Here is a 26475-nt window from a genome sequence, read left to right on the forward strand (position 1 = left end):
TGCCTCCCAAGACCCCAAGGTTCAGATATTCAAGTGCTGCCATGGAACAGCTTTGGTGGTAGACTTTTTTTTTTTTTTCCCCACAGACTGAATTGGTATGAGTCAAGCCAGAAAAAAATTTTATTTTATTGTTAGTGTAAGATATGCTATACTAGGAGCATTTTCCAGTTTGGCTATAGAGATGCATCCCACTTGTTGGTGTGCACGCACACATAAAACCCTTTCTAACTTCTTCCCCTAGGTGGGAAGGTGCTTATCTCTCCAATTAAAAAACACAAACAGTAACTGACTTTTCCATTTTCAAAACTAAATCTTTCTAAAGCTGAACCTTAAAAAAAAGATATAAAAAGGATGCAAAAGCAGCACATTTTTATTTGTATTCCAGCAATTCTAAGGGTGAAATTCAAGTCATACAAGGCACAGCTCAATTTTTGAAACAAACATTTAATTAAAGGGGATGTCAATTAAATCTGAATGGCGACATACACATTAAGAGGCCTATTTCAACAATGCTGTCAAGTACATATGAAAACGTGCAGAAAAAGACAACATTTAAATGCCTTTATTACCCTGTCTTCCTCAATCCATCATTATTATACATAAATGGTGGGGCACTTTTCTTGCAATACCGTTACAAAGTTACCAGATACAACTAGTTTACGTAGGCATAATTTTAGGTACTGTTAAGCAAATGAAACACTAAAATTGACACGAGCTGTTTTGCAGCATACAAAAATTATCACAATGTGATTTTAACTTCTGACTCCTGAGAAACATGAGAATAATCTAGAGCTACAGACAGTCTTAGTTCTGTATTGTCAATCTGCCCAATCCTAATATATCAAATAATTTTAAAGGTGGACAGGCATAATACATATAGCGATATACTTTGGAAGAAATTGGAAAAAATCTTGGAAATTATCTATAACCAAAGTCCCATCCCTGTTCTACAGAACTGGACATGCAGGCTATGCTGGCCTCACCATTCCCTGCTGGATTGCTTCCTCCCACAGCTGGAGGCTCATATTATCTGTCAGGCCTTGTGCTTAGCACAAGCCCACCGCTGTTCTTACAACAAAGACTCGGCAGGGCACTGCACTTGAACTGCTGGCGATCCCTGTGTAATCGAAATGCCAGGGGCTGACCACCCTTGTCTTGGTTCAGCTCTCCACATCCTTCCATCGCAGGCTGGTAGGAGCAGCAAAAGTAGTGCATACACATAGTCTGTCCTGCAACAGGTTCACACGTGTCAAGTGATACTAGAGGTCACCAGGAGGGATCTTTCAAAAGCAAAAGTCATAGAAGCAAGGTTTCTGAAGAGAAAATGCATGCCCCATTGTTTTAGATAATGTATTTTCCCTCGCTATAATTCAAAACTCAATGACCAGTACTTCTACTGCTGTTTGAAGACCACAAACAGCAGCAGCAGAGATAAACGGCTGCTTGACATCAAGAATAAAAGCAAATGCAGTGAGCAAAGGTTCTTCTGTAACTTTTTCCAGCAGAACTTGCATCTCCTCTTCCTTAAAAAGACACTTTCAAGCTTACACAGTAAAAGCAGGAGAAAGAGGAACAGAATAAGCATGGAAGACAAACTTCACAGCAATTCTATTAATATCAAACTGCCTGTTGTATAAACATATTGCTACACATTAACCACCACTTCACATACAAACAGGAGCATTTTAATGACTGCATCTTCCAACCAAATTATAAATGCTGCATTAAAGTCTCACCTTGGGAAGATATTTCAATATACCTGGAGACAGATGCACATACACCTAACCATATATGTATATTCAAATATGTTCATACCGAGCATTAAATATCCATTTTGCAGAAAAGAGAGAGAGCAATGCATTTACAGAGACTGTTAACATGACATTTGCATAACAGATGAATTTGTTGCCATGGAAAGTGTAAGAAAATTCTGAGCTGGGCTATTTAAAACACCAATTTCTGCAAATGTTTGGCAAAGTCTCCACTTTAATGATAGCACTGAAGATCATGTTACTCTATCTCACCACAAACTTCTTAAATTATATAATAATCAGTACAAGAAACATTAGCACAGCATCATAGGGTATGCGATGCCAAAGAAATGATACAACAGTTTGCAAGAAGCAAAAGGGAATATATTGCCATTATATGGAGTTCTTCATGAGCCCAGAAAAGCTTAGCTGAAGCTATTCACAAAATTCAGATAAACAGATTAAAAAAACCCTAAACATTTAGGCTGAAAAATCCTACAAGCGGGAAGCCTCTCCCAAATGTGTGGTATTACACCAGTCCACAAGAATTGAAATAGGAATTGTCTCTGGCCTTCTTCATACACTTCATGTTTTGTAAATTAAATTATGTACCATCACCCTCTGTAACAGAAAGAGGGGCAAAAAGTAGTTCATATTATCTGTTTGCAATAGTATGCCATCCACATTTGCAGCATCTCTTTCAAATCCTTAATATGTTATGCCTTCTGACTAACCTGAGTATAAATCATAGGAAGTCTGAAGTTTATAGACTAGAAGACTTACTCATCCATAATGACTTAAGTAGTACAAAATGTCACCTAACAATTACAAAGTATGGCAAACAAACATCCACAGGGTTTAATTCTATGCAATTTTAACCCACACAAGAGCTGTGACAAAACGATTAAGTATAAATAATTAAACATAGAGCTTTTATCTTAGCAAGATTTTTAAAAAATGTTATTTCTGCCCCATGCCAATATTTCTAAAACTAAAATAGCAGAGTACACCACTATGCAATCAGACTTGCTCTAGAATTTCTCAATCGCCCGAAGTAGCTGTGTATTTCTGCCTCCTACCCTCCCTAATAACACAACCTCCCACCATTCACTACAAATTCCTAGCAAGTCACTTGATAGCTAACCACAGCTACCATTGACACAGCCAACCCATCACAGAAAATATGATAAACATTCTTCTCTGTAGTTATATTCCATTAGCTTTTATTTTGCTAAGTATTAAAGCAAAAGGAATAACAAGAGAAATGACAGCTGGCATAGATTTTCCAGAAATAACTGGTGTTCTCTATACTTAGCCAGTTTTTATGTACAATTCAGTTAAAAATAGAGCATCCAAATTTTGTATTTAAATACAGAGAATTAGTCAAAATTTAAATCTCTGCTTTAACGAATATGAGCTTTTACTTGAATCCAGAAAATGTTGCTTCTACATTCACTATAGCTCTCCCTGAAATGTTTTTCTGGGCCCAAAATGAAGCTACACTCAGACAATTAAGAAATAACATGCATATTGATAGCATCATTTGCAGATAATACAAATGAAAGACCTTACACGACTACTTGTACCACAAAGTTTAAAATGATCACTAGTAGATCAGTCTGCCTTTATCTGTAATAAATAACCCAAATATTTGTCATGTGATCCTATTTGGATCACTAAACATTTGAGAGGGTTAAACCAAAAATATCTGGGTTTTTTAGCTCAGTTATCTTTCAAGGTAACTACTTAGGACTTTACCTGCCATTTTATTCTGTTGTTTGACAAACTGGATATGTTCAAAGTCAGTAGTGGTCATACCAATAAGTGACATTTAAAATAAGAAAAGAAAAAAAAATGAAAAAAGGACTGCTGAGTCCACATGCAGACCCAACAGCTAATGCCCTTCATACACTGCTGGTAAAGGCGGTGTTCTGCTATCAAGAGCAATTTCGCTCCACCATGCCAAACAGAACTCTCGAAAGGTTAGTGAAAGGCTGCAATTGCATGGAAGACCAAAAATGCACAGTTTATCCAAACGTTTGTCCACACACAGGCTACGGCTTTACTTGGAGAATACAGCTGTGCAAGGGCTACAATTCCCAGGAAACAGGACTGCCTTTGTATCTAACCGGAGCACTGGGATTACTGTAACAGGAGTCTCCAACACTGAGGAGACCAGAGCAAAGCCTCTCACAGATGTAGGATTCGGACAGTACTGCTACCACCATATTAAATCTCCTATGGATAAAATTAAACCCCTCAGAATCGCTACAAGGTCACACTCAACATTTTTTATTTACATTCACTCAAATTTGTCCTCTTGTTCATTTTTACCCAACTGAATCTGTTTGTTTACCATACCTACAACATGTCATTTGCCAGAAATTTTTCTCCAACAAAACAGTATTCTCAGTAAAATCACCCCCTTCTGTTTTACAATGTATTTCGTTCCCCTCCTTGGCATGCATTTCCAGTTTTACTTCCTTTAAACTTCTTATTCTCCTATTTTTCTCTTATTTTGCAGAGGTAATCTTTACTTTGGGGGATTCCATAGAGAAAAACACATACGGCACACACTTCTGTTGATGAAAATCTTTTTTTTATGTTAGCAGCAGCAATCCAATAGATTTGCAATAGATTCACATCTTGCATTTCAAAAAGGGAAAACTACTTTAGAAAACATATTCAGTAGTATTCCCCAGAGCACACACTCCCTTATTGCCCTCCTTTTACCAGTGCACTCCAAAGTGCCAAGGTATCAGTTTTGGCACGCAATGCAAGCTTGCCTTAAACAGTATTTCTTTTTTCTGTACAGTTTTATAGGCTATTATTTACTGCAAGCATAGCATTATTAATTTCCCTGAGCCTTTTGCTCAGACACTAAGAACAGAGATGTAACAATACACATCAAGTGACATGCACTCGTATTTGTACAAGGTAAGGAAAATAACATGATTAATAACTTAACCAGAGATGACAAAAATAGAATTACCAGCTACATACTATAGTAAATACACAGTGTGTTTCCACTAGTCCCCATTAAAAATATCATAGCATTTTATGAACTGGGTCTCCAACCCAACAAGGAACATCTTTAATTGTTAATAAGCAGCTACTGTCACAACACATTTGCAGGCATGAAAACTTTGCTTCTCTGCATCTGTTAAATTTGGAAAGACTCATCTCCTTCCAACTTCAGAGTGACAGTCCAAGGTCATATGGCAGAATATCACTGCAGGTCCTTTCTAATATATTAAAGTAAACAAAGGAGGAGGGCAAACATTATATAAACTCATTGTTTTAATGTACAACATAGCCCCCCAATCATGTTTATCTGCTGAGAAATTGTGAAAGATTTCCTTAGCTTTCTCTGTGAAACCAAGTGCTTCACTCATTTCAGCTGCAGCCCATTGATATTTTCTTAGAGAAATGCTTCTCAGTCTTCTCTGATAACAGAAGATATACTGAATTATATTTCCAAAGGAACTCTAACTGTAATGCTCCAGTTGCCCAGTCAGTGCATTTCTCAAGATGTAGAAGAGAGTACTACAGGACAGTAGCAACAGTTGGTGCTCATGTTAAACAGAGCCGACAACAGAAGTTACTAAGTTTATAGTCTGCCCCAAACCAAACGACAGCAAACTTATATCTGCTTAATTTATGAAATCAAGAAAGGTCAACAGGCTCATAAAGTCACTAAAGGGAATGGCAACTTCCTCCATTTTTCAAATAAAGTGAAAACAAATCCCAAAGCACAGTATTTGTCTTCTGCTCAGTTAACTGCTACATTCAAGATTAACCTGTTTAGATCAAATTAGACTTTCAAGTTGTAGAAGTTTTTGCATACATCTTTTCATAGCATAAAATGTCAACTAAAACAGAATACAAAAATAAAGCTTCACTGAAAAGTAACTTGGGCATTTTCATTTGCAGGCAAGGAACCAGAAAAAACATAGCTCTGGTATATGAGAGTGGAGAGACTGGAGGATGACACTTCACAGTTAAGGATTTGGTAGCTATGAGCGAAGTTTCAGCACAAAGTCCACTTTGCTTTTGCAATCCCTGACAAGGGTCCGTGAGATCCGAAACACTGGACTCTCTGCTCTTTACCTGCAACTTGAAATAGAATACTTTGCAGGAAAGTCAATTTTCTACTCAACTCACTGAAACTTAGTATGACCTACTCCTTGGTAAAAGCCCAAGACAACTCTAACACTTGGCAGCAATATCACACACGTTTCCTTACAGAGCGTGACTCTATGGCAAAGGTGTGTATTTTAACATTCTGATACAAACTTACTGCTAAAGAAAGGTCAGCTATCATTGCAGTTGAGTGGCTTTACACGAGTTTACTATTTAGACACTTAGTTTCCAATTTTACTGGCAGCAACATGAGGAAGTCTGCATTGGACTGGGTCTGAATAATGGTGATGCATGAGAAAATTTACATGAATCAAGTCACTTTCAGAAACGCTAGGTCTTTCCCATTCAACAATCAAATTGCTTCTTATGGACTGCCAAATAAAACAAGATTCATATTTGACTAGACTCAAGAGAGGCATCTGGCTCTCAATGCAAGTCAGAATAGATGTATAGCTTACTACCCATTTCCATGGCATTTTGCAGCAATAATAATCAAGATGATAGATTTTCAGCTATTGTAATACTCTCACTAGAGTAACTTTATGTCAATCATCGCATTAATAATACTGCCTCTTTGAAGTTCTAAAGCATTAATCATAGTCTATCAAATGCTCTTGCAGAACGCTGATAGAAAGTGTGACAGCAAAATTAACTCTTAACAGCAACCCTGAGAAGCTTGTAAGTGCTTCTGAAAGTTTCATCCTCAATAACTTAGATGCACTGGTGATCCAAATAAAATATTGTGCTTGCTTAGTCCAGGGGAAAAAGTGTCTAAGAGGTAAGTAAACATTTGCTAGTGACTATCTGATGGTCAGACATCATCTAATTTTTTAGCTACAAATGTTGAAATACCAGTGAGTCTTACTTCAATACCTGTTAAACCCAAGTAAAAACTTCAGCTGCTATAACATTTCCTTGAGGAACTTGACACAGCAAGTGTATGCCAGTGAGAATTCTTCAGAACAAAGTCATTCCTGTCAATCTGTGTAAGGCTTTTGGCAAGGAAAACAAAATAAATTTGAAGGTTTGACAGATTAAAAAAAATAAATACACTCTGGTCTGACAACTGTTTTTCCTGTTTGTTCATTTGGAAAATGTACTAAATAGTTAATAAGTGGAATATAAAATTACTCCAATATTTTGCAGTTTCGTAATCCAGTGACATGAGAATCTTCAGAGAGACTTTACAAACACAAATTACCTTACAAAGGAGATCTCACAATTAAAAAAAACAACTCTCAGCCACACACACAAATGGAGTCTGCATCTCTTCCCATAAATAAACCAGCTATCAAAACTTTGTATGCACACACTTGAAGTTAAATGTGCTTGTTTTTCACTGCATAATAAGTTACACAGGGCATCTGTAGACAGGCCCTCAGCATAAGACATTCCCTGTAAACAATTCAAGTGGAATAAATGGTCAATGCAAAATTATGGTAAATTGTAATAAAAACAAGCACTAAAAAAGTTTAGTACTGTTGATGATACAGAATCAATATGAATAATACTGTTCAAATGGTTTTGAAAAGACGAAGCATAAAAAAAACATCTAGAGAAAGGCAGTAAAAATTATTAAGAGGTATGTAAGATTCTCATTACAAAGAGGAACTTAGAGCCTTCACTAAATTAAGACATGAGTCAAGCTAGAGGTAAATAAAATAAGAATACATTCAAAGTCAAATATTGGCTTTACCTTGTATCCACCATAAGAGCCAGAGTCTCCACTTAGAAGACAAAAAATGAAAAGTAGGAGAGTGCACAGGAGGGTAAGGAAACCATAGAAAGAGCAACAGTGTCTGGTAAACCCTTGACTTAACATGAGGTAACACAAAGGAATTCAAGAAAGGATTCTTCATGTGAATAAAAGTCATCCCAATTTAAGAGACAGCAAACCCAAACACTTTAACACAGGTAAGGCAGTCAGTAACTCACCAAGTTTGCTCTCTTGTATGCTATAAGCAATAGGACAATTCTAAATCACAAAATAGGTCACTTAAGGGAATAAAAAAGCACTTGTCTCCCTCTGGAAAACAGTGTCTATTCTCCTATTCTGCAGGAATTCATCCCCTTCCTATTTTGGAACATAATCTCCAAGTCTATTTATCTCAAAGCTCTTCCCTAAAACAGCAATCACCAAATTTTCCCTGAATCTTCTATGCAGAAGCATTTAAACAGTTCTATGATTCAGAAGAGAACATTCTAAGAAAGTTTTGGAAAATCCTAATACAATAAAATATTTCTGCAAGGAAGGTAATTATTTCAATAGAAACTTAGTAACTTTCAACTTATTTTCAGGAAAATTTAACAAGTATTTTGCTAAGAAAGGAGGAGAATAATTTCAAAACACACTGGCTTAATAATAAAAAAAAAAAATTAGTAGTGAAATACCAAGCTTCTTTTCTTCCAGGTCACTCATTGTTTCAAAGCTAACCCTGATCAATAGAAAAAAAATTGATTAATACTGGAAAGCTGTCTGGTGCCTTATTTCACTTCCCACTGTACGCTATGTAACTGAAGACAGCATTAGCCAATTTGCTAGGAAATGCTGCAACTGTGGTCTAGATGTATTTTATTTTTTTAACTTGGAAAAAAATAGTATAAGGAAGTGTGGCTGAAAAAGCAAAACTATAAAGAAAAATATGGAACACTTTAGAATTTCAATAACCAAATAACCCAAGAAAAATATTTTTATCATGTTAGATAAATGTATACATTTGCTCTAACCAGAAATAAGTTAGTAGCTAGAAACACACCAACTTTTTACAATCATGAAGACCATACTGTTAAGTTAAGGACAAAAAAACCACAGAGATAAAGTAACAGAGAGAGTATGCAAGGTGCTTGTAGTACGTGTTTTAACAAAGATCTGACAATCAGCACTGAGTCCTTACGCTGCATTCCTGACCACCTTCAAGCCCATTGCTAAATTCTTCTTATAAGAAGTTCTGCTTTCTTAGGGGCATCACCAGCCAGATGCTTGCGTAGACAAAGCTGGGGGCCCCGGCACTACAAACATCAGGATGTCTGATCCCACTGCTAGCACAAATACATACCATGATACACCGATAACAGCGACAGTCCCGTGCTGCCAAGGGAGCACACTGATAGCACCTGTGGATTTCCATTACCAGCTCCACATGTGGAAACTTTTTAAGGGGGTGTATACACAACAGCACATCGGAGGCTTCTGAAGAAGAAACAAACCTTACAGCCTTCCCTAACCTTATAATTACAGCACATAAGTAAACAAGTTTCCCAATGTTCACATAAATATGATACAACCTGACTAAAGCAAAAACACTGATGTTTTTTAATAACTTTGGAAATACCTGAATGTGCTAAGGCCTCGTATTTCCAAAAGTTTATACTTAGAAATACAGAGTTTAAGGGATCAATACATGCAATTTAGTGCTGAATTTCTTTTTTTAAAACTGCAGATAATTTATTTTTTTACCTCTGAAATGAAGGCTTATCTTCTCCTATTCTTAAACCCGTAGGCAGGAGCAAGGCTGGAATGAATCATACCAATTTCACTCTGCTGTTCAGGAAAGCTCAGAGCAGCAGCTATCATAGGAACTGGGGGCGTTGCTGCAGAAGTGAAGATGGAAACTTAAAGTAATACGAGTGTCCTATTCAGAGGGCCCCATTTATGAGGGATAAAAGAAAATTTACGCTGGTTAGAAGACCTCAAATACATTAGATATTCACCAGATAGAAGCTGCCATGAGAGATACAGTTCCTTTGACATCCCAAATGCAGCTTTTTAGCTGTAGTTACATAATTCTTCAGTGTGATTTTGGGAAATCAAAGTAAATTTCATTTTAAGGTTTTGTTCTAGATTATCTTGCCGACCTTCTTCCTCCCTCGTCTCCCCCCAGTCATTGGGTAGGAGATTTTGAAGCCTTGAGTTCCTAAGTTTTTCATTACATCTACTGGAAATAGAGCTTAGAGAAGAGTATCATTTCATGTTATCCTTGCTACAAATGTACAACTCACAGAACTTTAACATCCTTCTATCAGCTACATTCCAATTAATACACAATCATTTTTCTCACAAGCTCTTCTCTGTTTGGAAATAAACTTTTAAACTTATTCCAAGTACAAGTCTAATAAATTAATGTAACTTAAAAAACGGACTATCAGGGCATCGTTTGGCCACGATTTCCATTTGTGATGACATCCAAATGGCAATCCAAGGCCTACCTTTTGTAAACAGGATGCATATTTATGTGACTCTCAAGTACAGCTAATTATTTGGAACTGTGAGAACGCCTATGAAAGTATTAACAAAAAATCCTGCAAGGATTTCTATCATCACAGAATTTAACCTGCTTACTTCATCTTTACACTTCCCTTTTCTGCAGCAGCAATTTGACACTGTTTCAGCAATCGTCATGCTTATAGACAAAAGAAAATCCAGTGTAACTTCTATTATGACAGCATTTATTTAGAAATTTGTGAAGCAGAAGCCTAAAGTTGCACTTGGCATTCAGACTGGTATAAAACAAGGCATAATAATTATTTATTACAGATGATAATTGATTCATAACTCACCCACCTTAATCTCACACTATCGCTGGGACAGTATTATTTACTAAGAGTTACCCTATAGTTCATGCTCTCCCTGAAATCAGATAAGAACTATGGGAAATAGCAACATCATGATAGCAGAAGAGCCATTTAAGGTAGTAAAGTTTTATAAGATTTATTAGCAACGGTTTGAGACTTTAGAACTGTACAATAAACAATCACCAGGGGCTGTCCAAGATACAGGTGAATCCAATTCAGGTGTTTTGCCAGCACTACTATAGAAGACTATTTTAAGAGGTGACAACTGAGTTTTTTAAGAGGTCATTTGGTTTCACAACAGACTCCCACTCAAGTTGCCTTATGCAGCATGTGCTTTTGGTAAAATGAAGTTACAAACGTTTTTCCCCCTCTCTCTTGACAGCTTGACTTTGTACAGAGAGAAGATATGAAAGAGGCACATGCAGCATTCATTCCAGACAATAGTACGAATTATGCCACTGGGGTTTGTTGCCTAGATAAAGTGCTAAGTGGAACACAGCTAAGACACAAATACAACTGAACAACACAGCATGGAACCACTACCACAGAGAGATAAGCAAGCACAGGAGAAGTAAAACATTGTCCTCTTCTCCCCCCCAAAACCAGGTTTTTTTAAAAGGTATTATTCACAAGCATGTAGCAGAGCAAACTTTTATCCTGTGTAACATCAGCATCTCTCTTCCTCTGAGAACAGACTTTTGATCTGCCACAGAAACTGCCTAGATTATTTTAGCATTGTTTGATTACACTTTGGAGCCTACTTAGCACATTAAAGCAGATAATAGCCTGATAAAACCACTGCATATTTTTATATATGACCATCCTTTTTTTTTTTTTAATACTTTTATTTAGTTAGTGAAAAGTTACTTTTGAAAGGAAGACTGAGTCTGAAGCCAGAGACTCCAAAAGAGGCGTTCTCGAAGGAAACACTCATCTTCGATATTACTGCTTACTGCTGATGCATATTACTACTGTTATATATATAAAGGAAGAAATGCCCTGATAAAAGGAAAAAAATGTCCATGCTACTCCTCTAATGGACACACGAGTTCAATTGTAAAGAGAAAGCCAGGCTGTTCTCTTTTTTTCCTTAGAAAGGGAATTAAGGACAAATCTTGTGCTAATGCATTTGATTTGAAAAATTTTCCTACAAGCTTGGCATGCAGGACAGGAGCATATTAACTACAACTTGGGAGAAGCAGATGATAAACACTTAAAAATGAAATTTCAGAAAACGCAAAAAAATATATTGGATCATTTTTCTGCTAGTTGTTGACCATGCACCAGCAGCTGCTGGCTCTTAACCATGCAGTAATCATGTCAAAGATAACAGGGGTTGGCTCTGATAAAAATCTTTGATGCTACCCAAGCTCACAAAGTTGGTTTTTTTGGGGGTTGCATTCCCTGCCCCAACCCCACACCCTTTTATCCTACTAAATTTCTTTCTAAATCTCAAATGCACTCATCACCTTAGCAACAACATGCAATGTTTCAATGCATAAAAATAAATTAGTAAAAACTGCCTCTTTTCCTCAAGGACTCCTAAGCCATTGTGCATGGTAGAAGATGTAAAGGATTTACTCCAGGTATGAAAACCTACGACCAAGCCAGGCAGTAACTATTTGAACATTAACACCTGGGAGACTAAAGTATTTTGAATGCAGACTACAAGAACAAAAATACACAAGACATTGAACTGCTGAAGAAGTTGTGCAAGTAAAGAGCAGGCAAGTTTTAAGAAACATGACTGAGGCATAACCACCTTCCGCAAACATGTTTGAGAAGACTGGTACATAGAGGAGAATGCCAGGTGCCATCCTAAATATGCTCTAAAGGAGATTACCAACCTTGTGTCAGTAATCACTTGCAAACAGAGGTCAGATCAAGGTCAAGGAAAATAGTTCAATCTGTACTTTGTGTCTACCCTACACTTGGTCAGCTGCTGATTCTTAAATGCCATCTCGACTTTACAAATTTAGTCAGGCCTACCTCTTATGGTAAGACAGTCTGAATTGAGAGTGTGAGGATTTATTCAGAAATAAAGAGCATTCCCCTACTGCGATATGAAAACTTTTACAATAATGAAAGCTTTGATTGACTGGGCAAAACACATGACATTTTTAATACCAGTGAAATGGTCTCCTTTTCTGGCATCAGAGTTCATTAAATAAATTGCAGAAACAAAACTATTTGTCAAATGATAGATTATCTTAGCTGTCCAAGGACAAGGCCTAAGATGCATTAAAAATTCAAAAGGATATCTGTTTTACTGAATACAGAATAATTATGAGCTATTTAATAACTGCATGCTTTGAATAACTAAATTATAATAAAATTCTCAAATAATGTCTTGTCTAGTCACTTCTAAGGTATTAAACTGTCAGTTTACTTTTCTGGAAAATGTGTTTTTAAAAGGACACGCTCATTCACAGTTGTTTAAACTTGGCAGTTCTTACTTAGCCCTATTTCCTCCTCAATGCGTAAGATCACAACCTGCAACACAGGCCAAAATAAAGTTTATAAAAAAAGAATTGATCTGTTTAGGCAGCTAATAAATTCAAATTTCACAGCCCTCCAGAGGAGCTACTCTCTAGCAAGTTTCTTATATTGGTATTTAATCTAAGATTACCTTGTACTTACTTCCAATTTTTCACATGCATAAAGTCAAGTCACAACATCTTTCTCCTCCCACCCCCCTTTTATCATATAGTTAGAAGTGTTTAAAAAAAAAAATTACTTTTTAACCCTGTTCATCACGCTTTCCTTTATTTTCCCATAAAACCCTCAACCCCAGGGCTAAGAAACTTCCATATCCAAGAGATATAGCTGAATCTGCAAAAGAAGGGATATCAGTAGAAGCCATTTTGGAATCCTAACTGCAGCTACTGCTATCAAATCAGCAGAAAAATATTATGTTTCTTATAAGAAAATTGCTGTGAATTGCAAATATTAGCAGATGTTACTACAAATACTAAAATAACTGAGAGTAAATGTAGAGGAGTAAAAACAATTCCAATGGAACCTACTAAAAATAGAACTACACAATTTCAAAATATGCATGTATTAGAAAAGAATAAAGCACATACTATGAATTGCCTTATCTTTTACAGCATGGATGCTGAAACTTTAATCATAACAATTCAAAGCAACTAACTACTAAGAATTTGGTCTTTCTGCTTCATGATACAAGAGTATAATTCCATAGATAAATTATTCTTGGTTATTCTCAGATGCTTCATCTATATTGTGTTTAGCGTTGTTGTTTGTTGGGGCTTTTGGGTTTTTTTTTTTTGTTTTGTTTTGGTTGGTTTTTGGGTTTAGTTTTTTGGGGTTTTTTTGTTGTTTGGTTTTTTCCCCTATGTATTTGTGAGCCTTGGTAAGGAGCTTATGTTTATAAAATGGGGGAAAAGACCTATTGTTCCTAACTATGACAGTCTGAAATCTGTAAAACCCATAACTGCTAAAACTTTCAACCTACAAAATAGCACAAAGCCAAAAAACTCAGGACCCACCAAATTAGTTTACTGATATTTTTATCTATAACTTTGCAAATGCAAATAAAACTTCTATGCCATGAAAAATTACCTTAGAAATTATTCTGTCTGGCTTTGCTGATTTGTAATATAATCAAATTCTTTCAAGTTGTTTTTCTAGCCTTTCAGGTAAATCACAGGCACACAAATTCTATTTACTAAGATAATGCACATTTAGGAAAAAGCATAATACAGCCTCTAATTTACCAAGCCTTACTTATATATGTGCTAAATATGCTTTTCATTTCAGGCAGCAGAATAAAAAGCAGTGCTTGAATTTCAGTTTGTATTAGCTTAACCTACAAATTGCTGTTCAAAAGAATAACCAATTGTGTTGCAACATTTCTTTCTCCCAGCCCCCTCCTCAATCTATAAAATAAAAGAAAAAAACCCACTTATATAACAACTGTTCTCCTAAATATTTGAGCTTGTTCCCAATGTGAGTTCCACAGTCAACTGCACTACAAGTAAGATGAGGCCCTAAATTTTAAGTTAAAAAAATTTACAATGACACCATTTAAACTGTTATCTCCTTTCCTTCTTGTTTGTAACCTTGTTCTTGTTTGTTTGCAACCTTCAGAGAATTCCAAAATATATATATTCACCTACAAGAGGAATCAATACCCTTGTGCTACAACTGTAAATACTTCCTTTTTACATTTACTCCCTGTAAGTGATAGCTTCTACGGCGATTTTGGCCTAAAACGGTAGTCAAAATGTCAGTTATATAAGGCCATGCGTGGAGGCACATGCACTCTAAAAAAATATTGCTACTGAATTAATCACGGAAAAAATAATGGACGTCTGGTTTGACATACATATTCACATAAAGGCTAATGTGTAAACCCCCCCGAAATTCTTCTCCCATCCTTCCTCCTCTGCCAAAGTCAGCCAAAAGTAGTCACTCACGCTGCCTGCAAAATTTCATAACCAACAAGATCACCGGTGCCCTAAAAATAACAAGAAATTAAACACCAGAAAAACAACAAAGCCTTGATTTTTCATTTGCACCAGCGCTCGACTACAGTAAAAAATAATCCTTGCGCGTAACGTAAACCCCTTCCTCGGCGACACCTCGCTCGTTAACGCTGCCTGCAAATCATTTCAGCAGCCACCCCACCCACACGAAAAGTTTCCAGGTTTCGGAAAGCTGACCCAGCCTCGCGTGCCGGGGCGCGAAGGGCACGCATTCCACTCGCCCGGCGGGCCCCCCACTCGCCGCGGCGCTGCCCGGCTCCGGACGGAGACATTTTCCCTCCCCGCGTAGCGCCCGGCTGCCGACCGCAGACCAGCGCCTCCTCTCACGCCGCCCCGGCCAACTTTTCCAGCCGGGCCGGGAGACAGCACAACTTCCATGTTTCGCCCCGCGGCCCCCCCCCCACCCCCCGCTCCGGCCGGCCCTCCCTCCTTCCCTCCCGCTCGGGAGGCGGCGGCGGGGGAAGGTCACGGCGGCCGCTGCCGCCGCCCACCCGGCAAAAGTTTGCGGGTCGCCCCCCTCTCCCCCGCCGCCATGCCCGGCCGCCGCGGGGCGCGGGCGCGGCGCGGCAGGGAGGGCCGGGGCCCGCGGCGCGGCGCGGCGGGCGGGGAGGGCCCTACCTTTCTTGGCTTTCGGGGAGTGCCGCCGGCTCCGGGCGCTGGCTCGCTCTTCCTCAATAGCGGCGGCTATCTCCGGGTCGTCCTCCCCATTGTACCACACCAACAGCTCCTCGCCGGGCGCGATTGGCTGCCGGGAGAGAAGAGAGAGGCGCGGCGCCAATCAGGCGGCGGCTTGTTGGCGGCGGGCCGCGGGGCGGGGAGCGGCCGCGGCGGCGCCGACGGCGGTGCCCCGCGCAGCCCGCGGCGCCCCGCGCGCCAAGGCTGCCGCCGCCCGCGCCCCCTGCCGGCCGGAGGGCGCGCAGCGTGTGCAGCGCCGAGCTCCCCCCGCCCGGCCCGGCCCCGGGAGCCGGTAACCCCCGCGCCCCAGCACCCCACCTCCTCCCCGGCGCCACGGGGACGCCTCGCCAGCCGGACGCCGGCCCTTCCCGCCAGCGTTACCGATTCATCGCACAACGCTACACAATCACTACACAGGCTTGACGCTTCCAGCTGGCGCACCCCAAATTTCGCTTCCCACGTCGATGCGAATCCGTGCAGACTGAACTCACCGCAGTGAAATCCCCGGTGTTCATCGCTACTGCTATTTACAGTTTAATTCTTTCCAGGGAGCTATCGGCATTACTCGAGCTAAACACACCTACCTCACACAAAGCCTTAAATAATGAGTAAAACCCTTCGGTCATCCGCTAAAGTCGGAATTTGGAACAAAATCGAAAGGTACGGGAAAAGACTGTTGCAGTGAGTTAAAGGGAATACAGAGGAAAACAGATCATTACTACGTGTTTAACAGATCCACTTACACACAATAATGAAAGATTTGTTTGCCCTTCCAAATTTATTATTTCTAATTTTTTTTTTATCCAATCAAAAAATGCACACGAAAGACCAAATTGGCCAAGCAGGCATCACTGCAATTACTACTCGTATTCCCAGCACTGTCACCAAACTGATCAACACTAGTTTCTCTATTTCACATGCTCCTTAAAACATTATCACACTCAAACTAGTAAGTCCCCAAGTTTGCAGACTAAAGATGTATTTGTACCTATTTTTAAAATCTTCACCACTCTCTCTCCATTTCCTGAAGCATTCTATCCAAAACCAAGAAAAATCAACTTAAATGCCTTCCTTTAACTACAAGCCCCCTTTTCCCAGGGCTTAACGAACATTGGGCTCGTGGAGGTAAGATACTATTTTTAGAGTCATTACGTTAGAGCAAAGGGTATCCTTAGACTATTATTTCAAGTCTGAAGCCAAAGGGAATTTTTGTATCCAGAACAATAGTAATATTTGTTCCTTCTAAAGCTTTTTTTTTTTTAGAAGGTCTCACAGCGCTTGAAAAAGGTGATAGTTATCTTCATACCCCCAGACACTGGAACAACAAGAGATGCAAGATCCCAACAACGATGTTAAGTGTTTAAGTTATATTATAAGCAAAGCCTACAGTTTGGCTTCCTTAACAGTTCTGGAGGCCTGACAGGATAAATAGTGGTAAACCTATTTGCATGGTCTCATTTTGCAGCTGTTTAGCAGCAAGGAATGAAGAAGAGTTGTCTGATGCAAACAACTTATAATCTAAACAATATACAAACTCAGAGAAAAGAGCTGGCAAAAATTTTAGGCAATGCAAACACAGGATGATAACGAGCATGCAATTTGTTCACTGCATGGCTGGAGCTAACATTCAACTTGATGAATTTAGTTTTGGTGTAACTACTCTAGAATCTAAATTAAGCCCTCTAACCTTGTCCTTCTAAAATGAGATGCAGCAGCAGCTTCAAAACCAGACAATTAAAACAGCTCCTTCGCTAGCAATATGAGCAAGGAAAGGACTGCACCAACCAAGTGCCACTTCTACCGCTACTCTGACACGAGTAACCAATAACACCAGTAACAACTCCAAAAATCAGCCTCCTCCAAATTACCTACAGATTGTTCGTGTAGTAGTGGTCAGGTTGGGATAGCTTGGTTAAAAAAGGTATCAATTTTGGAAAGGCTCATTAAGTTACTATTCTCCCACATGCTTTTTGGTGCTTTAGGTTTTAACTGCAACATTTAGCATTCCTTAATCAGAGTATTTTCTGTTCAAAAGGTTTAAAGTAATTTCAAAATTTGTTATTTTCAAGAGTAATATCCTAATAAGTTATATCCTAAGAAGTTCTAGCACAGATTGCCAAAAATTCGATTCACTGTACATGTGCAAGCACTGCAATGTGTCTCGTACAGACTGAGATAGGCATTTGCCTGTCTGACCCTATGAGAGTATGGATTTTCCACTACAGACCCCACATTTTATTGTGATACTGTGCTGCTGCACCTGGACCTGGCCTTATCTCCCCAAATGTAACCACAGTGGACAGCTTGTGGCATTAGTACTTGCCCACATTTTTCACACTGTATAACCCTATGTTACATTGTGTTCCTATGTAACAGGGAGGTTCTTGAGTTATTATAAACCTGTTTGACAAAACATTCTTCCATAAACAAATTAATTTCACCTTAATCAAGGACAGTTTCACAGCCAAGCTTATTTAGAAGACTTTTTGAAACTGGGTTTTCACTGCAATTTTACTTCTTTAGGAATTACAAAATCCTGTACTATGTGCAGAACAAGACTATTCAACTCGCTCACTTCATTAGGAGAGGCAGGAAGAACTTCTGAAACCCCATAATGAGTTTAAGCTGTTTCATCGAAATATCACAGCTCTCATATCTGCATCCTGGGGAAAGCATATGCAAAGCAGCCTACAAATATCCTCAGTCCTTCAGTAAAGATGAAGAGAAGATAGAAGAGAAAAAATATTTGCTTGTGCCCACTTACAAGTTCTATCCTATTAGTATTCATTTACAGCAGAGAACAGGGAAGTTAAAGCTCTGTGCAGTTTTGAGGTTCTTTACACCAAGCAAATTTGGACTTTGCTTATCTTAGCAATGAAGCCTGGAAATCAGCCTGTTTAACTTACAAATCAGAAACCTACAAAAAGCTGAAGAAAACCTTGGGAAAAAAATAAATAGCTATGACAACATTTTAAATGCTCTGAGGTGAAGCAGGACAAAATGACATACAAGCCACTAATTCTCTTTTGGGGGTAAATAAAAACTGTGCTGTTTATTTATCACCAAATGGAGTTCCCCTAAATTTATCAATTATTACAAAGATCAGGAAGGAACCATGTGTACATACCTGGGCTGGTAAACTTACAACGGTTTTGAAATGGCAGTGTACACACCGTAACACATTATACACAGAAAGAGAAGGACATTTAAGATGTTATTTATTACATGCTTTCTTTTGTCTCATTTGTCAGTAAGGTGTGATGTGAATCTAAGGCTGATGTGGACCCTGTAAGAACACCACCATCTCTGATACAGAAGGCGAGACAAAAACAATCCTTTAAATAAAAAGCAGACATATAAGCAACCGTATTTTGTAAAGACAGCAGAAAACAGCACAATTTTTTCCCAATGTATGAATTTTCCCTGCAGTTTCTAAGGTATAGGATAATAAAAACTGATACAACAGACAATATTTAAATGCTTTAATGTAGTAACTTCCCCTTGAGACCACACATTTGAAACCTCCTCTACATTATACTTCTCCTACCCACACTATCAGTCACTTGCAGCTTAACTTCCAATTTCTTCACACTAACTTTATTTAAAAAGTCTGGTTACTATTAATTTGTCACTTTGAATAATGAAAAATAAGTTTACAAAACACTAGACAAAACAAGCTTTCTTAACGCCTTCCTTTGGTTTTCATATTCTTGGAATGGACAAGAAATTAAACATAATATTGGATTTAAAATATTCCTATTAAACTACAAGAATAGTCCACTTGTGCAATTTAAAACACACAATGTGACTTTAAATCTTGACCTGATTTATCAGTATGCTGACTGAATGCTGAATATTTAATGGTAGCAAAAACTGTCCAATTTCATGTCAAGCTTTCACTTCAAAAATCATCACAGATTAGCAAGATCAGAATTTTCCTTACACATCACTTCTCTAAAAGGTGGGAGAAGAGAATAAAATATATTGAAATAGATGGTTCAAAAAATAATTGGAATATCGGTATGCACTTTTAACAAACATTCATTATTACACATTTGTGAGCTTTTTTCCCCAATATGGAGCTAAGTTAAACTTTACATTATAACCTAGTTTTGTATAGTGAAGCAACTCGGACATTTCTACAGCCACCTCTTAAATTACTTCCCAAGTTACCTGTGACAATCAAGGAACAGCAGGAGCGCACCGCTGAACCACGGCTGCAATGCTACTTGGACTAACTTGGTCCTGGAAACAGTTTGGTTACTTCTGAGCAGCACGAAGCTGGGATTACTAATACAAGCCATCCCAACCTAGCTCGTGCAGAACCAGTTCGAGCATGTCTGCACTGCGTTCCTGGAACTAGGTCTACAGGGCAGAAACAACTCAGTGGTTCTACAGCAGCTCAGGTCCTGGTGCCCCACTTTGTGCAACACTCAAGCCCAGAACTACTCAGAGCTACTGCTTCTACACTGGCCTTTAAGAGGTACAGCCTCTGCGCAGAGGCAGCCTGGAGGTAATGCCATTTCTGATGTAACGCTCCCTCCAACTAGCATACACTGCAGACGCCAACATGAATCTCCAGAAGCTTGCCTGGGACTGGTATTGCTAACACTGAACTGAAGCTAACGAACAATCCCACAGCACACAGGGAATGGCACAGCACACACATATCTAAGCGGTTGCTGCAGGGGCAAATAAACCCTGCTGAAGATGGCTCTTTGAAGAACCTCGCATCCCAAACTCAAAATCTCACACTGCAACAAATCTGAGACAGATTTTGAAACCAATAAACCCAATCCTTATAGGCTGCTCTAATAGCCTTCAGAAAGAGCTGCTTGGCAGCACAATCTTGTTGGCAAGACCTACTAGGATAGAATTCATCAGGTCGCAAGAGAAGACAATCAAAGGAACAAAAGGATATTTTAGATGCTGAGGCAAGGTATTTGTTATTCTGTCAGCAGTGCTCAGCCTCTATTAGCAGTACAATAATTTTCCAAAGTGCAATATTATCCATCAGAAAACAAATTTGAAATATGTGAATGCCTGTCTTTATCAGCACTAAAATCTTCGCAGAAAAGATTCAATGAGAGAGAAATTTAAAGTGTCAGAGTGACTCCAAAAGCACACTTACGTTAATGAACTAGTGTGACTACAGGCAAAGGCAGAGGCAACCCAAGATAAAGTGTCTCGAGAAAACTAAGATGGCTACAGATTCACATTGGGAGCCTGCCCTCAGTGAATAAACACTGAAGAGAAGTCAGTAGTCTGGCTGGCAATAGCAATCCTCTACTTGAACACTATCTCAAAGCTACTGGAAAGTTCAGAAAATGTTTAGAAGTTGTTTTGTTTTGGTTTTTTCCAGTCTAGTTTGAGTGACCTAAAATATAACAGTTTTATATATTGCTATACTGCCCTATAAACTTCAAAACTGCATGGTATCAACTCATTCTTTTATGAAGTGAAGATCTGTTACTTATAGATGTTGTCGGCCTTACAAGGAAATGTAAGAAACAGCAATAGCGCAACAGCAAGGCTGCATATACCCAAAAACCACAAAAGCATTTTAAATAAAAACAAAGTTGAGCTATATATAACTCACTGCTAGTAGGTTCTTGATCAGAGGTTCAAATAATACTTTATAGCAACAATATTCTAACACTAACATACTCTACCATTATTTATAGTTAAACCATTTTTTTCTTGGTTTGGGAGACACAATACCTCAGAAATTACACCTTTTTTCCTGCCCCCCCCCACCCCCCCCAATAAAACTGGAAAGGTATAAAACCAGGAAAATTTGTTTCATGAAGCTTCTATAAAAGTGTCTTGACAACCAATCTTTGTTATACGATGCAAAGAGCATAAAAGTAACTGACTTCTGCAAAAAATCTTCAGTAGAAAGTGCCTCAGTATCTACAGAAATATAAAAACATTTACGTAATCTGCTATAGTTTTTCATTCTAGTTTGTATCAAATTTGGCGCTACAGCAAGTCATTAACCAGCAAGATAGACATAGTGTTTATACATATCCTATATTTTAACAGTAGATCTTAATGTCAACTGTATTGGCACAGAAGAATTTAGACCAATGAAAGGTAGCATTTGCAATATTTTAATTATATTCCACAAATTGTTTCAAAATCTGTTTAATACAAATAGTAAAAAAATAGGGTTTGAATAAAAGGGAATAAAAGATATTAATAATAAAAGGTAACAGAGCAGTAACTGATTCTTCAGACATCGATACCTTTAAACTTTTGTAGTATATGGTCCTGTTGATCTCCAGAGGAAACAGATTTTGCTCCTTTCCTGAACGTGCCCAGTTTATATATCGTAGCCAGTTCCCTTTCTTTGGATCAGTTGCATCAACACACATCCATCCCAAGTTTGGGTAATACACCTATGAGAGAAAAATGGCATTAAGCAAATGGACAACTGTTAACACTGAAGTGTACATGCACTAAAACACTACATATTTTAAAGCTATACAAAGTAGTAATCATCCTCTAAGGACAGAGATAACAAAGGATATGAGCAGAGGCAGGGGTTGTACTGGGGGGGCAGTGCTGCTGGTCTTCTGCAATCTTTTTAGCGGAACTGGTACAATTGGAAAAAAATAACTTTTGGCCTGCAAGCTCTTCTCTGAAGGTTTTGGGCTCAAAAGCCAAAACACTTATAACATTTTGTTTTCTTTTCAGTTTGGCAAGCCTGAAATTATTCTCTAGATTTTGCATTTAGTAAAATGACTGATTTTAAGATATAAAGGCAACAGAGCTTTATTTTTTACTATCTGATGAACTGGGAGAAGTAACTATATAGAAGTTAGAAGCATTTGTTTTATTTGGAACAATAAGAATAATTTATAGAAGAATAATTTCAAAGAATAATTTATATTTAATCCTTTTTCAGGGTATTAAAGAAAATCTTAACCTTTCAGAAATCTTGTGATCACCTTAAAAAAATTGATCATGTCAATAAATTTCTGCGTGTTCCAAGATGCTGTGTAAATTCTTTGGTTTCCATTCTTGGAGAAAACTTTAACACCTACTCCTGTTTTACACTTCAAGACAGCTTGCAATAAAGCAAGGTTACTGACATCTTCAATGTTTTCTGCTGATAGGCAACTCTGCTTCTCTTTCCAGACGTGTTATGCATCTCCCACTTTTCTTATTATAATCCAAGTTAGATGCCTGTAAGAAGAACTACCAGCAGATGCTACACATTTTTTTCCAAACCGAAGAGCACACCACTGTTCAGCAACTGGAACTATCATTCTTCCATGACTTTGTCTCAGAACGTAGGCATACTAACAGGTATACAATGTCGCAGAAGTATTGGGCAGCTCACACATTTTTAGAAAAACAAAAAAAGGAAAAATATGTGCAATTTGGTTATATCTTATTTGCTTTTTTCCTTTTGGTCAAGTCTATAAATATCAGCCTCTGCCTGGAAGAGCTCTTTTCAAAACCCAGCCTCCCTAGCTCATCACCTCCTGCAACATTCACCTAGCACCACTGCAGATAAGGAATAAGCTAAAATTCTGATTTCACCATAACTTTCCCATTCTGTTACACAATGTTGTGGCTTTTTACTGTTTCTGATACTTACTTTACAAATAATTCTAAGTCTTTTCCAGCTGTGAGATTTTCAATTTCAAGTACACTTCTACAACAGCTTAAAACAAGAACCATTTAATAATTTTTTTTGTGTGTTGATATACTGTTTATTGATAAAATTCTATTTTATTAAATCAAGGTAAAGTTTCCATAAATATACTAAAATCATCTCAGTTTCTTTCCAAGCAAAGAGAAAACATCCCCCTTAAACTATTCCAGCCCAGATTTCATCAGCTGACTTTTGAAAAAATGTTCCTCAGCACACCCAGCCCTTGCAATATGAAAACGTAAACAGCTTCACAGACCAAGACTGTAAAAGCAATCCTTTCGGTTAAAATGGAAGAACAGAGGCAAACAATGCCGTGAAAGAGTCAGCAGGTATGGAATATACGGCAAAACATAATACTTTATTACTTGTTTTATATATGACTTTATTATGGTTTTTGCACAAACAAAATACTTTATTACTTTCCAGTTAAAGCTTCTAATTTACAGAATATTGTTTAAAGGCCTTGTGCACTGTGAGAAAGGAAATAGCTCCAACTCTTCTATATAACATTGCAACTTGACGTGATTCCTGTAAACCACAATAAAGATCACTCAGCGCAGTTGTGCCAGTCATTCTGAATCGGCAGATGGCATTTCCCTCAGTTTTCAGTCACTTGCTGTCACTTTCCTATCTGTGGCTTTTCTCCGACAGAAAATGAAAATATGTTCAAGTCTCTATTTCTCTCCTCAGACGCAGCAAGCATACACTGACACACAAAACTCGTCTTATTCAGAATGATCCTCTAATATGACAGTTCAAAATTATTAAAATTGACTGGAGATGCCAGCTCCTAGAAGCCTTACTTTTTCTTCAGATTAACTTCACTAAAGAAACAACTGGGATTCTTGTGGAAAAGGTTGTTCCCCTCGTTGATGGTCCATCTACCTAACTACTCCCACACGCTGCCATCCTTTTACAAACCATATTTTCTAACAGTTAAGATTCTGGAGTGGTTTCAGATATCAGCATATGGGGCCAACTGCTGCGGTCTCATTTTAGCTGCTTTTTTTTAAATTCCAAAATCAGTATTAAAGCAACACACAATTACTTCAACATCTAGCAAGGGTTCCCATTATCACCTGCATTGCAAACTATGAAACTTTAACAGCTTGTTTGCAACTATCATTTCTCAACACAAATTTAAAAAATATTAAGACATAGCCACTGAGAACATTCAAAATCCAGCACTGAGAGAAACAATTGCAAGGTCAATAATTTACTTGACTGATTCAATCTCACTTGTATCGTGTTCTTGTACCAGATCAAAATTGGAGATACCTTATGCAGTGGAGTTTGTGATAGTATTAGCTCAATGCAACAAACATTATACTTGAACATGTTATTACTTTCCTGAATGTGAATTTGCATTTATAGGAAATTGTTCTAGATCAATTCCTCTGATAGGGGTTAACATTAAGTTTTGTATGCGTACCCAGTGTTTTATGCAGTTCAATTTTCACAGGCCAGGGGCCAGAAGGATGACTACTATCAAAATCTTTAGCCTAAAAATCTGTGAACTAGCAAGTTCTCTTCCAGAACACACTATGCCACAGTTCCTCCATCCCTCCCCTCTTTGACCATTTACTTTGCTAATGCCATTTGCTGTATATGTCTTCAGAAAGACTGAAGAAGTCTTTGGAAGTAGTTACGAACTGCCTTAAAGACATTGTAGATCGGATTCAACTCCAGATTAAGACACCTACATTTTGAAATCTACATAATATCCAAGGTCTTATGACTATCAATGGAGCTTAACGAGCTATTCAGCTGTCCAGACAGTATTTGCTTTAAGGCAAGCCCAAACACAAGCAGCACAAGAAATACTGCACAGTTGAGAACTTTTATAAAAACTCCAAAAGCAAAGCCAATTCCCAGAACAAAGCTGGTTTTCAAAGAGCTAGATGAGGAGGAGTGCTGTGGCTTCCTTAAGAGATTCCATATCCTCCTAATTTCCCTAATTTCATAAGCAGTTGACAGGACTCAGTTGCAGAAGGGATAGCACTCAGGGTTCAAGCCAACAAAGCAACGCTTTATCAGCAATAGACTCTTAAGGCAAGGCGTGATCCAGGGACAGTATATAAGAAAATTAATACAGCGATTTCAAACAATGCCAATAGTTTAAAGCTTAGTAGTTCAGAACGGTTGCTCAATCCAAGTGTCTATAAATAACTGTTTGTAATGGTAGACATATAGATGGCAATTATTTCACATCACATCTATTTCTAAAATCCCTCGAAAAATTAAAGGCTAAATACAAAATATTGAGCTAGTGACAGGTATCTTCTTCCATTTACAAGCTGTTTCTTACCTCCCACATGTATACATTGCTCTTAACTTGAGATCTTTTTTTCTTGTCACCAACAAATGGTCCAAACTTCTTGCCTTTTAAAATTGATTTTGTTGCCCAGACACCTGAAGAGAGACATATCAGTAGTTAAAACTAATCTAACTTATCTCAAGCAAATCTTCTACTCACAATTCATATTTAAGATGATTGCATGAGTCTGTCTCAGATTGGGGAGCATTCTACAATATTAAGATCACAATACAGAAATTGAAGTTTACTAAAACGAACTCAAACAATCATCTCCCCAAAACTCACTCAAATCATGAAAGGTTTAAGCATTTACTTGGTTTCATTCTTTGCTCATGGGCCACTGTAGCTCTGAAGACAAAACACAACCTCGATTTTTCTTGTCCTTCGGTGATATTCAAAATACCATAAAAGCATTACAGGTTTTATATTGTAAAGTCCCAGATTTCAGCTGTTTTGCTGAGTAAACATGTTATTAAAACAAAAATCCTATTTGCTTTCTCTGAAACAATGCCAGGCAAATGAAGCCCTCACAAAAGTTGTGAAACTAATCAGTATATTTTGAAGGAAAAAATATTCAGGATTGGTTAAAATATGTGCATCTGCCCACAAATTTATTGACAAGATTTAACCAAACTGAAAATGAACAGCTGCATTTCACATTTTATAGCACAAAAATGAAGAACAGATTGACAAATAATTGCTAATTAAACCTAACATTCTCATTCAGACCATGCTAGATCAGGTTCATACTAGAAAAGATTAACCTTGCTCCAACGAGCTTACAACCTGTTACTAACAGCAATTTATCTATTGTCAGGCTTATTCCTCAGACTACCAGCT

The 26475-nt window shown here is 38.0% G+C and overlaps 1 protein-coding gene across 6 annotated transcripts in view; it reads right to left on the reverse strand.

Moving 5' to 3' along the window:
- The window catches only part of PRDM2 (PR/SET domain 2), a 74425-nt gene that overhangs the window by 30560 nt on the left and 17390 nt on the right, over positions 1-26475 (reverse strand). For 5 of the 6 annotated variants that reach the window (XR_012778300.1, XM_075520290.1, XM_075520292.1 and 2 more), the window contains 3 exons: positions 25627-25730; positions 21901-22053; positions 15596-15722 (listed from right to left, as the gene is read on the reverse strand). Coding sequence is in view for 4 of the 6 variants with exons in the window: in XM_075520290.1 (XP_075376405.1) it covers positions 15596-15722; positions 21901-22053; positions 25627-25730 (384 nt within the window). In the remaining 2 variants the exon portion in view is untranslated. Of the gene's footprint in view, positions 1-15595; positions 15723-21900; positions 22054-25626; positions 25731-26475 lie in introns of those variants that run through there. The other variant, XM_075520296.1, reaches the window with a different exon arrangement.

This window comes from Mycteria americana, chromosome 18 (genome assembly GCF_035582795.1).
Source record: "Mycteria americana isolate JAX WOST 10 ecotype Jacksonville Zoo and Gardens chromosome 18, USCA_MyAme_1.0, whole genome shotgun sequence".
Taxonomy (NCBI): domain Eukaryota; kingdom Metazoa; phylum Chordata; class Aves; order Ciconiiformes; family Ciconiidae; genus Mycteria; species Mycteria americana.